At 39.4% G+C, this 13,846-nt stretch overlaps 1 protein-coding gene across 1 annotated transcript; it reads left to right on the top strand.

The window, feature by feature from the left end:
- The first annotated feature begins 8,345 nt into the window (after positions 1-8,345).
- On the top strand, positions 8,346-9,653 carry LOC121781314 (protein FAR-RED IMPAIRED RESPONSE 1-like). The gene has a single exon (XM_042179059.1). The coding sequence runs from the start codon at positions 8,346-8,348 to the stop codon at positions 9,651-9,653; it is 1,308 nt and encodes a 435-aa protein (XP_042034993.1).
- Positions 9,654-13,846: the final 4,193 nt, after the last annotated feature.

Here is a 13,846-nt window from a genome sequence, read left to right as displayed (position 1 = left end):
ACACTGCAACGGAAGAGGAACCCCTGGAAAAGCAGCCTACACCACCTGCCCCACGGAGGAGCAGGAGACTTCGCTAAGACCACCCCCATCTGACCAGTTAGTTTTTCTTTTTATTTTCTCGTTTTTAGCTTATCGTTTTTAATTGTGTTTTGTGTGTCTAGGTAGTATAATTTCTGTTTGTGCGCAAACCCCGTTCATAACACTTAGCCTATTCTATAGTCTAAGTGTGAGAAGTTAAGGGTTTGTCTTTTGGCGCATGTGTTTGTGTTTTCTGTTTTTCGTAAGCATGTTAACTCACACTTAGTCCGTTGCACGGCCTAAGTGTGAGGAGTTTTGTATATATATGTGTTTTGTTGGTTGTTGTTTAGGTTTTCAAAATCTCACACTTAGCCTATTCCATAGTCTAAGTGTGAGAAGTTTTAGTTTTAATTTGTTGTTTTTGTCTGTTTGTCTATGTGTTCATCATACTGGCCATTACCTTTTCCACTTCACAGCCCTATCTGAGGGCAGACACTTGTGAAGTGGGAGGGGGGACGGAATGACCAGTATGATGAGTATGTGTATATGTGTAGTTTTTGTGTTCGTGCTTGTGTTAGTGTCCTGTTAGGTTTAGTTTTTTATTTTGTGTGTTGATTGGGCTTAAAACTCAACCGTCTTGAGCTGACGGTGAAGGGAACTGAGGGAGATAAGACGTGCTGGAAAACCGAAACCACCCTCCCTAGTACCTCCTAGTCAGGATAGATGATGTGAGTATGAGAGAAAAGCTCATACTTAGAGCCAAGTGCGAAAGCCCTCTTAAAATGTGAGTTATAAGCTTTAAGTGGAACCACTTTCCACATATAGGGAAAAGAAAGAGAGGTTGCCACAAATTGCCTAGGAGGAAGTGACCACGGGTAGCAAAGACTGAAGGCAGTAGGAAACCCCCCATTTAAAAAAAAAAAGAAAAAAGAAAAACCACCCTTAGAACCTTTCTTCCTAACTCTTTTACCCAGATAAATACCCCTAGCCACTGGGACTGTGTGTGTGCAAAGCGTGAGGCGAATGAAGCCTACTGGCCAGAAAGATGTACAAGAAAGCAGACTCCAGCTGGGCAAGAAGGTTCAGAAGAAAATCGACCAGGGAGTTATCCCGGGTCCACAAAAAGAAAAAAAAAGGGAGAAGAAGAAGGAATAAGGGCGGCGAAGCCACAAAAAAAAAAAAAAAGAAGAAAAAAAAAAGAGAGAGAAGATTGTGGAGAAAAATGGTCAGAAACTTGACCACAAAAAAAAGAGAAGGAATAAGGGTGGCAAAGCCACAAGATGATACTGAACAGTTGGAGACCCAAGCCAGAAGCGCCAGCTAAAAAAGCAACTGATCAAAAGCCTACAGCACACAGTTCTCCCGCATTAATAAAATAGAAATTTTGAAAACTTAGAGCCTTAGGAACATCTACCCCAAAACGCTGCAACCCAATAGCCCCATTACAAGCCTTTAAGTCCTTCAGTAGCTGCACGTGAGATCTAAGTCCGAAGCAAGCGTGGTTGAGCATATTGAGAGAATGCGGTCCTAACATTCCTGGTGAGGTATGAGAGACCGAGTGAATCTAGTGTTTGGCCGAGAGTTTGGGCGATCTTGACAAACGGATGTACTGACCAGGAAGGAATGGGGGGTGGCAGGAGTTCAAGGCTGTCTAAGGCCGGATTGCACCAGATCCCGAGGTAAGGGATGGTTGAAAATATAGCCCAAATCTTTGTGTTTGTGTGTTTGTGTGTCCTTTTCTGTGTTTGACCAAGTGTTTTTCTTTGCGTCGAGTCTAGTTTAGGTAGAGTCGGTCAGAGGAGTAACCAGGCTAGAATTCGACTTATTCGTTTTTTTTTGTTTGTTCTTCACGCTTGAGGACAAGCATGTGGTAAGTGTGAGCAGTTTGATAAGTCGTATTCTAGGCCTAGGTTACTGGTCAGTATGATGTGCGTAATTGAATTATATCTGCAAAAACTAGTTGCTTAAGCGTGCAGGGTAAGCATTCTAGCCAGTAGGCAGAGTTTCAGACACTTCAAGTGAAAAGGGCGTCAGGACGATTACGTACTGACCAGTATACATGCAAATATGGCTCGAGATGGAGAAGGAGGATAGCTGGGACTGCTCAATCACAATTAAGGGCAAAGAAGTCATCTCACCGCAAGGTCTTACCCTAAAAATCAAGGGTAAGCCTCCCTATAAAAGGAAGCCACTTGGAGAGAGAGAAGATCATCAATCGAATCATCATCATCACTCTTAGGTAGAATTCTCTCGGAGTTCAGTCCTTCAGCCCAGTCCAGAATCTCGTTTCTCGCCACTGCCATGGTCACTTGAAGATCTAGATGTTCCCGGAGTTCCAAATCGTCCGTTCCAGCCAGCAAGACCGTAGTTAGAGATATCATCGCCCGGAGTGGCAAAACACTTTTATTCGCTTTCGTAGTTTAATTTACTTGCTTTCTTTACGTTGGATCTTTGTTGCTTTTGGATATTTTCTGCTTTTGAAGTACTTGTTGAAGATCTGAACGTGTTTATGCTATGAAGTTGATTTCCGTTTCGGTTATTGTGTTGATTTATTTTCCTTCCTATTTCGCCTAGTTAGCTTAGATCTAAGGTTCCTTAGTGTTTTAAGTGCCGAAACTTTCCTTTCTTGTTTCCATCAAAATTCCTTTAGTTAAGTGTGGAACTGTTGATCGTGAGTGAATCGCTGCATGTGAAGTCTTGTTTGAGTTCGTTTTCGTTTTCCTGCTGACCAGTACGCGGAGTTGCATTTTCTGTGTTTTGATTTCAGATTTGGTGTTCTTATTTGTGGATCTGTGTTCGCGAATTGATAAACTGTGTTTCCGTGTTGAATCTGGAATTATTTTTCTGATTTTAGTTTGTGTTGTTGAAGAAGATGATGTCCAAGTTTAATGTTGGGGACCACTTTGCTTTTTAGATGCTTTTTGCTTTTTGTCCTTTACTTTTTAGTTATAACCTGCAGATCTGTCAGCCTAGTCACCATGACTACCACTACCCTCTGAATATTCTGTCTAGCCCAAAATAGAATCCCGTACTTTCCAAATATTTTCTGTTACAAAAATGTCTCCCCATTTCCACGTACACAGCTGCACCCCTACACTCTTTTCCCCATTCTAGTCAGTAGGAAATTACCTTTAAGTTCTTGCCTAGGTAGAGACTCAACCCGAGCGTGGTAGCTAACCAAACCATCCAGAATATCACCACAATAGTTTTAACGCACCATCTCTGTGGGATTCGACCCTTACCACCACTATACTGATCAGTAGAAGTGGGTTGAGGAATTTTTGAAACCAGGGTCTAGGCTTAGTTAGGATCTCTATCCTGACCAGTAGGATATATCCTTGCTTGAACGACACCTAAGCACCCTGAGGAGAAATCCCATCGTTTCAGTCAGAAACTGTTGGATATGCATGGTTCGATCCACGGGTTCCCAGGAATGTTAGGAAGCATCGATTGCATGCATTAGGAGTGGAGGAATTGCCCGGTGGCCTGGAAAGGCCAGTTCACAACTGGATTCAAAAGCAAATACCCATCGATGATTTTGGAAGTCGTTGCTGACTACCGTTTGCGGATCTGGCATGCGTATTTCGGTGTGGCAGGTTCAAATAACGACATCAATGTTCTTCAGTCATTGCCGCTTTTGAACGATGAGTGCCAGGGGGAGGGTCCAGAAATTAGCTTCGTAGCCAACGGCACGTAGTACTGTAGGGGATACTATTTGGCAGATGAGATATATCCGCGGTGGCCCGTACTCGTCAAGACAATTCGCCAATCGGTTGGACCGAAGAAACAATATTTTACGCGCAAACAAGAGGGTGCTAGGAAGGATGTTGAGCGGGCTTTTGCTGTCCTCCAATCGCGGTGGGCGATTATACGGTGCCCGGCCCGAGTTTGGCACGAAGATGATGTCGCGAATATTATGTTAGCATGTATCATATTGCATAATATGATAATAGAAGATGAAGGATTTGCGGCAGAGCGCTGGGCACCGGAAGAGGGCGCAAGTACAAGTCACGGTGTTGCCTCCGCGCCGATCCAGATGGGCGTACCACAGAGCAATAAATATTTGATCCAACGTTTCGCTGATATGCGCAGGACCACAACACATACCACACTCCAGGCCGATTTGATTGAAGAAGTTTGGGCACGTAGGGGAGGCGGCGTAGTGTGAACACCTCTGTGATTTGCACTAGATTAAATTTTTGTTGTATAATTTTTCCTGTACTTTAATACGACCAAAATTTAGTGTTTAATTTTAATTTCTTCACGTATAGCCGTTTTCTTCTAATTACACATAGTCCGATAAATTTAATTATAATTGAATTAACATAAATGAAAAAAAGATTGGGGCTATTGGATGTGTCTACCATAGTGGCGGAAATAAATTTTTGGGGCTGTGGACAAAAAAACTGGGGCTGTGGATAAAAAAAGGGGCGGGACTATTGGAGTGTCCGCCTTATTGTGGACACTCTAAATGCATTACAAGAAAAAAGTTTAGAAATACAAAAAATTAAAAGAAATTAAGCTTGAGAATAGTGAAAAGATAAGGTAATTAAATATATTTGTAGAAAAATAAAAAATGTTAGATAAAAAAAATTAAACGCATTAAATATTTTAATGCATAAGGAATAATAAAAGGTAAAAAAATGAATAAATCAAAGAGGAAAACATAAATATATGAAAAGCACTTGAGGAGACACGAACTTGGGTCTAGCAAGAGGTATCCGGGGGATTCTGCCGCTGGGAGCTGTACTCATTTATCATGTATATTTTTAAACATATACTCTCGATTAAAACATACTAGTGTAACATTTACTAAGATAAATAATATGAGATTTTGATGAATTAAAATTAAGAATAATGAATAAAATTGCAAATGAATGATAAATAGGAAATCCGTCAATAAAAAATTGCTAAAAGTTAAGGGACGTATTCATCATGAAAAGTCCTGAAGTCAGCTAAATATAATATTTTTAAGTTTTTAGCTAATTAGTTTTTATTATCTAAAAAGGCTAATTTGAAATATTAACACTTTATAAAATAAAATTATTAAAAAATGTAAATAAAGAGGAGATTAAATATTGAATTTTTTATTCAAATACTCAAAACTTTTATATTTTAATACACAACACATAAATTAACTAATACTCCATTTAATAATCTTTTATCTGATATAAACATATATTAAACATTTTATTATTAATTAAATTGTAAAAAGAAAAGAAAAATCTCAATTTCTTCCCCACCTATCCTCACCACCCTCCCAGTCACAAACCCCTTCGCTAAATATTCATCTTCCACTAGGGGTGAACACAGAAAATAACATTATTAAGACCTATTTTTCTTAATTTTCTTTGAAAGTGTACTATTGAATAATTTAGATCATTAATAGTGGCTTTGCATAAAATTAATTTCTAATTGACCATTCTACCATGTTGCGAAATGAAAATTGAGGGCCAAAATCTCAAACTATAGTATTAGTTTTTTTTACTCCCTCTGTCCCACTCTAAGTGGAACATTTCTAATTCGGCACCTGATTTATGTAGTGTTGTTTTATGAGTAGAGTAAAGAGAATAAAGTAAGAGAGAGGGAAAAAGTAAAAAGAGTGATGTTTCCATATTTAGAAATATATCATTTAGAGTGGGACATCCCAAAAAGAAAATGTGTCACTTAGAATGAGACGGGAGTTATATGTTTTTAGCTTCTCCGGTGAAATGGGCTGGACTTTGTTGGCCAATGATTTCAAACTACATGTTATTTAGTACTAGTATTAATTTTCAACAAGTTAAAATAACTTTATAAATTCAAATAATATGTAATAATATATCATTTAATATTCTACAACACCGATGAAATGGGCCGGATTTTGTAGAAAATTATATTTTTTCATATTACAAAGTGAGTAGTGCTCTGTTGAAGGCTGATGATGTCTTCCGTTTGACTTTTGAGATCACTCTTATTAGGATTTTCAACCATATTAAACAATATACTTGTTAGAGACGAATTTGGTGTTTTTTCAATAACTATTCCCTTTAATAAGCTACCATGATATCTTTTGTTCTTGTGGAGTGCTCTTATGTAGGCATAGGATTACTATTCAATACTTTAATTTTGCCATCAATAACATTCGGCTAAATCTTTCAATTACATAAATAAAAAATGAATAGGAAAAGTCAGAGCTATGCAAATATAGCGCTCAAAATATAGATCCAACAAATTCACATATCAAAGCACAAACCTGCAATATCAAAGCATACTAAATCATTATTTCCACATACTCGACATCACAACCTTAGGATTTGGCAAAAAAGACAGAGGATCTTCTACCCACTAAATTGAATTCAATTTTTCAGTATAAAAGATTTATACCCTATAAACCAATCATAGGAGAAATTATAAAAACTAAATATGCTATATATATATATATATATATATATATATATATATATATATATATATATATATATAGGGATGTGATCATATCCTTTTTACCTATTAAATTCAATTTCCTTTTTAATCTCCACCCTTTATTTCAGCCGATCTAGTGGACAAAATTAGTTGATCCAATTATTAGATTGCATGCGTTTTGGACGTGTGAAGGGTAAAAAGGAAATTCTCTCTTCTAGTTAGTTATGGTAGGAGGCGTGAATTCCTCCCTCCACGCTGAGTGCAGTTCATCAGCAAATCTTTTCCAGATTTAGTTCATTAGCCGAGTTCCTTTTGCAAATCGCTGTTTCTGTCAGTGGTGAATAACCATTTTGAATCTAAATCTAACGAATCGCTGTTCATCCCCGGTGTTTCGAGTGTCAATGGAAGAAGGTAATATTGCAATTTTCATGTTTGTGTGCTTGGGTATTGATTTATTGAAGCATTTTAGTTGTTTAATCGTTTTCTTGTTGCTACGGTTCATTCAAGCTTTGTTGTTACTTTCATGTTAAATTGGTTTTCAATCATTCCCGTAAGGTTGCAGATTTCTTGGCCCAGGTTTGTGGTATAATATGCAATTCCAAACATTTACGTATGTCCGCGAATTGGTGCCTTCCGTTTAGTGTTTGATTTAATGTTGAATGACTAGGTATGAATAATTATACATGTAATGTATAAGTATGCTTATGTAATGCACTCGTTTATGTTATATAATGTATAGTATATTATCTATAATTCATCTTGAACTGAACATGTATACTGTGTCGTGTTTGTATACAGAACGCGTTGTACCTGCAGGTTCTGAGCAATTAAAGCCTGTAGTTGGTCAGAGGTTCGAAACATTAGAGTTTGCACTCGCGTTTTATGATGTGTATGCTAGGGCCGTCGGGTTTGACACGCGCAAACAAGGTGTGAGGAAGGTGGACGAAGTTACAACGTGGTATTACGTCGTATGCAATAGGGAGGGCCATAAGAAGTCAATCGACGATGATCAGTTGAATGCACGTTCCGGTTTCTCACTCAAACGCCGACGCTTATCGAAGAGATGTGGTTGTAAAGCCAGCATTTCATTCAAGTATTTCTCTGATAATGGACATCCCGGTTATATGGTACACGATTTCAACGAGGTTCATAACCATGAGATGGTTGAGTCCGAGCATCAGAAGTTTATGTCTGTGAACCGTCATTTGGATGACGTTCACCAGAAATTCATTCTGGATTGTTCTAAAGCGAGTATTGGACCCACATTGACATTTAAGGTTTTGAAAGAAACTCTTGGTGGGTTTGACCTCGTCGGTTGTACGGTGGGTGACATCAGGAATGCTTCACGCGACATTAAAGCATATGCGCATGGTTTCGATGTGCAAATGGTATTGGACGACATGGCGAAAAAGAAGGAGATGTCTGAGTCGTATACATATCATTATGAGGTTAATGAAAACAACCAGCTGGTTGCGTTGTTTTGGTGTGACGGATTAATGAAAAGGAATTACCATATGTTTGGTGACATTGTAGCCTTCGACACCACCTACAACACAAACAGGTATTTATGTTTCGGCTATAGTATGTGCATTATAATTACGTTTTCATTCATTATTTTAGTAGATCAACTGCATTATTTAGATTATATTTCCTGGTAATTGTTTTATTCTTACAAATGCATTATACGTACATATTCGTACATTACCATTCATTTAGTGATTCATTATATTTTCGTTGGATTAATCTGATGCCACGCAAACGTTTGTATACGTAGGTATTGCATGATATTCTGTCCTTTCACGGGAAAGGACAATCATGGAAGCCCTGTAACCTTTGCGGCTGGCTTGGTATGCAATGAGAAAACGGGGGCGTTTGGATGGTTGTTTAGACATTTTGTTGAATGCATGGGCATAGCACCGAAAATGATCGTGACAGATCAAGACAATGGAATGAGATCGGCCATTGAAGAGGTTCTGGTTGACACACGTCACCGATGGTGTATGTGGCACATAATGCACAAGTTGTCCACCAAGGTCCCAAATAGGTTACTCAGGGATGAAGCTTTCAAGAAGGAATTCAGTGCATGCGTTTGGTCTGATCTGCTTGAGCCTGAGGAATTTGAAGCTGATTGGAAAAGAGTTGTGCAAAGTCATGGGTTGGAAGACTTTGACTGGTTTAACTCATTGTACGAGCACAGGCATTTCTGGATACCGGCTTATTTTAGAGATTTTCCGCTGGGTTCGATGATTAGGACAACATCCATTTCTGAATCCGAGAACAGTTTCTACAAAAGATTTTTGAAGCCCCGTGCGAACATAGCCGAGTTCTACATGAATTTCAACCATGCTGTTGAGTTTCAGCGTAACAGTAGGACATCGTTAGACTACCACGATGTCACTGTTTTGCCCATTTTGGCCACCACCTTGCCGTTTGAGAAACATGCTTCAACACTTTACACCGATACGATGTTCAGGAAAATACAGGAAGAAATCGTTGAGGGTAATGATAGATGTCGCGTGCTAGGATTTTCTTCAACTGAATCCGTTGACACATACAAGCTTGGGGATAGCAATCGCAAATCGTATTTGGTGATTCATGATAGGAGGGATGAGTCATATTCTTGCGAATGCAAACTATTTGGTAGGCATGGATATTTGTGCAGACATATTTTTTTCATTTTCAGGAACAATGAGTTGAAGAAAATACCAGACAAATACTGCCAAAGTAGATGGATGAAGACTCCGCTAGCCAAGGCGGTCCATGGTGAAATTCATGATGACATTCCTGCCAGGGCTGTTGTTGACGATAGGCAAGCAGTATCAAAACAAGGCATTTCTATGTTCTATGGTTTCCTCCGGCGGTTTGAGGAAGACATTGAATTGCTACGGGCATTTGTAGGCGGCGTTGAAGACCTTGGTAAATCTCTACAAGCTGGGAATCCGACAACGTCAGCAACTGGAAAAAGGCGCATGATTGAAGAGTTCTATGGCATGGCTCGGCCTGAAGTTGTGGAGGTTCATCCTCCAGATGTTGTCAAGACCAAGGGGCATGCTAGCAGCTCAAAGAGCCGACTGATTTCAAAAAGGGAAAAGGCTTTAAAGGATGCTAGTCGGCCTCTAAGACGGTGTAAGGCTTGCAATGAGATGGGCCACCATGACTCCAGAAATTGTCCTAGGCTTAAAGAGATGGAGATGGAGAATGAGTTGGGGAAGGGCAAGAGTACGATTTGATGTATTCTAGTGATTTAGGTAGCCGGTTTATTTTTTTTTATATGCGTCCATTTTCTTATTCTTTTAGTTTGTTACATTTATTTGTTGCATCAACCTTAAATAAACTCAGGAATTACAATTTTATTGAATGACAGTGTGTCACCAACAAATCTACTTTTGGATAAAAATAATGTTGTAGTATGTACCACACGATGAACCAACATAACATAATAATGCATATGATAAGTACTTATATTCAGTTCTTAGTACAGAATTCCCGTTATGAATAAAAAAACATAATGCATTAAAAGGTGTCTGTAATGTACATATCAATCAAAATAATGCACACAATATTATGATTGTTAAATGGAAAATAATGCATTATAGTAACGCATGTAATGTACAATGATTTAAGTCCTTGAAGAATGCAGAACGTTATTCATGATGCTTTGTTTACTTTGACTTCCATACATTGCGTATATGTGGAATGGGTGGGTGTTATTTACCGAGTAAATCATCTTGTAACCTATGTGTCTTATATTCCAATTACTGGTCATTGTTAACAAAAGTTTACGACTTTAAATTCATTAATATGTATTCTGTTGATATTTTTAATCAGTGATGTCTGATAATTTTGTACACTATGTAAAAAACATAACACTGGAGGCGGCCTTTTGGTCCAAAGATTCTTACTAATAGATGTTCGAAGATCTGTACTTTACAAAAAAGAAGATAATGATAAAATTCAGTAGTTTGCTTAACCGTTGCCATTAGTTGTCCTACCACCACTTGTATAATGCACACCCCACCTCACTCAAGACCGTATTGGTCGACCCAGTTCTCAAAGTTGAATTTTTTCGACTTCTCTTTCCAAAAACGCGTCGCCTTCTTCTGGTTGTCAACACCTCTTGTGTTGTAAATACACGATAGGAGAGTCCTTGCATATTTGATGCAGAACATCTCCACGCTTTTAGTTCCACTTGCTCTGAGGCCACATTCCCAGTCCTTTTCCCTTTCTCCGAAATAGGTTTCCATGTGCCGCATGACATAGATCCCTCCCTCGTCAATGACGTTGTTGTTCCTCCATGGCATGGTGACCACATGTGTTTTGCACTTTCGGACTTGGGTTGCCATCTTAGGAACTTTGCACCTCGTGAGTGCTTCAGCAAAGAATTTTTTTCTGTACCACCAAACAAAATTATTAAGTTCTTTTTTATAATATGAATTATTTCAACCATAAGCCAGCCTATTGTAGTAAGCTTATTACTTACTAGAAGAGATGGTGTCTTGCCGTACTTGGCTTCGAAGGAAGCGTGCGGTTCGGCCAAAGTGTGGTCTATGATATTTATTTTCCCATCGGGCAAATCAAAACATATCACATATTTCTGCCCTGCACCCCATATGGGGAAAAATATCTGCAGAAAGACGGATTTTTTCAGTACACATAGTTCAGAATGAGTCTGTTTGCTTAAAAAAATAATGAACCAATATTGATACTGTAATGCTTATTTTCTGCTAAATAATGCACAGTGTCAGGCGAATAATGCACAAAGCATCACACACTTACCAAATCATATGTCTCCCATTGAAGGTTTCCCATTCCAAGTACTTCTCCAAAGAGTCTTGTCCAGAATGTATCCAGTTTTTGCCTCTCATTCCACTCCGTTGGAGCGTCCACCACGGTATCCTTCTAGAAATCATTTAGTAAACAAGTTAGTTATGTAAAATGAATTAAAATAGGTTGCACATGAGATTAAAATGTAGATCACTCACGCATGGATTTGTGGAGAAGAATAGCCTCGACACTGTCTCTGGCGCTTTTAGCTGCTCCATGTTGTTCAAATAAGAAGCCCAGGTGTCTACAATTGCAGTGCTGACCCTCTGGAATGGAGCTAATGATTGGAACTCGCCATGCAATGTTTCTCTGAATCTGTCCTTGTAGACAACGTCGTCCCTGAGAGGCAACAAACTATTTAACAACAACTAATTATTTGTTAAACAGCAAATGAGCAAATTTTGCAAACTTACTTATTTCTGGCTACGGTGCTTATCACCCAGTAATAAAACTCTCTGTCCTCAATGTTGGCTTTGGCTGTAAGTCGAACTGCCCTCTCATTGAACGGCGACCTTGCCTTCAGAGTTGGCTTCCTGATTCTAGCCACCACCCCGGTTTCCTCCTATACATGAGGGTATGGATATGTAAAATACAGATGTTACAACCGTTAAGCATACGAGCAGTCACCTAAATCTTTGAATTATTTATAACATCAGCATCATGATGCGTGAAAGCATTGTTTTAATGCATCTCCATAAATCAATAATGAACTGGTTATATGACATAATGAACATACATGTATCACTTTCACTCCCTGACCAATTGTCTGTCACACTACCATAAATGCAAATTACTACTTAAACAATGTTCTCATTCGTTCAATTAATGCAGCCATTAATTTTGCGATCTCATATTTACATGTTACAAACTATGCTTTCAAAAGGAAAATAACTTTTCCTTACCACAGCTCCAGCCTCCTGTTGTATCACCTTCCCCTTTCCTTTGTCTTGCGGAACCACAGTTGGAATGACCGTTTCCTGCAAAGTCACACCCGTTCTGGACTCGTCAAGAATCGGTCCCTTACCCTTACAATGTGGTGGAATCTTGTAATGAACAACGAAGCAAAAATAATGCATTTTAATAACTAAATAATGTAGTAATAGCTGTATATAATTTCATTTTACACTTATACCGTAGGTGTCAACGTCTCTTTCCCCTGCTTTCCCTTTGCTACTACCCCCTTCCTTTTTGGTTTTGTGTTGTCGGCCTTTACATAAAAATAAGAATTAGTGAGCACGTTCAATGAAAATATACAGTTCACTTTTTTTTGAAGAAGCACAAACCTTTGCACTGTCCATTACAACTGCCTCGCGGACAGATTCTCCTACGGAAGCATTCTCCTCTTCCTATCAATCACACAATCAAAATGAGTTACTATCAACAACCATTAACAGTGCTGAACGATATGTACCTGGATGCCTACCTCGGCGATGCTCCTCAATCCCCCGCCAACCGCTACGTCTGCTGCCTGGAGTTGTTGTTCGTTAACACCTGCGCCTGTGTGTATGATATTCGGGATATCATAAACAAACGGCTCGGGAATGCCGACATCTCCTTCAACAGCTTCACCTACCGGCTGCCCAATGATTGTGGTTTCCGGTGCAATGTCAACAGTTGGAGTATGTTTTCCCGCAGTTCCACTCCCCCCAGCCCCATCTGCCGGTTGTGTTGCAAAAGGATCCGGGCAATCGAAGCCATCTAGCACGAAAGATGGCCTTGTTGTGCTCTTATGCAGTGTCTTCTTCTTATCATAAGCAGCCATCATGGTTTCTAATTCAGCGATCCACTCTGGACTAAATTCTTCCTCGTCATCGCGTGCCTGGGTGAGTCTGGTTACTATTTCCTCATCCGCCACCGCATTCTGGTCTTCCATTCCCAGCAATTTTTTCCCAATTTGGCTTCCGGCACGGAAGCACTCGTCATCCATCAAATCCTCCGTTATTCGGTTGTAATCATCTAACCAAGCAGAAATAGCGCGTGCCATCTGCGCGCTTGAGGCAACAAACTGTTTTCTAAAACTGTATGCTATGTGTTGGCCTGGTGCTGCAGTCTCTCCTCTGGTACTCATTTCAACCTTTCTGACTTCTTCTTCCCCCAGCCACTTTTCCTTATCAATCCGGGCTTCCAGCCTCCCCGTTCCATACTGCCCATGCTCAACATCAGCCCTCTGCTTCAAAGCCTCGGTTGTCCACCCCTTGATAGTTGGCCATGAACGAATCACCCTCCTTCGGCAATGCAGAACACGGTCCACGTATGCGCCCTGAAAACAACCACAGCAAATTAAGTAGAACATTAATGCAGATTACAGAGGAAATGCAAAAATCATAAAGAATTGAAGAAGATAATAAGGATAATTCAACACCTACACATATGTATTGTAATTATAGTACACTTTAATGTCGCAAATTTCCACCCAATGCATATTTAAAAACACATACCACCAAGAAGTAGATAGGCCCGGTAAAATTGACACTCTGGCGATTTACCCAGCTTGGGTACGTAGTCTCGAGCACTGAAAGAACGTAACCACACCAGTTCAAGTGTCTAATTTCGTCCACATCATCGATAAAATCCAAAATCTTTGGTTTGCAGTGGCCAT

The sequence above is a fragment of the Salvia splendens genome, chromosome 20 (genome assembly GCF_004379255.2).
Source record: "Salvia splendens isolate huo1 chromosome 20, SspV2, whole genome shotgun sequence".
Lineage (NCBI taxonomy): Eukaryota > Viridiplantae > Streptophyta > Magnoliopsida > Lamiales > Lamiaceae > Salvia > Salvia splendens.
This window is presented reverse-complemented; position numbering and strand designations above follow the sequence as displayed.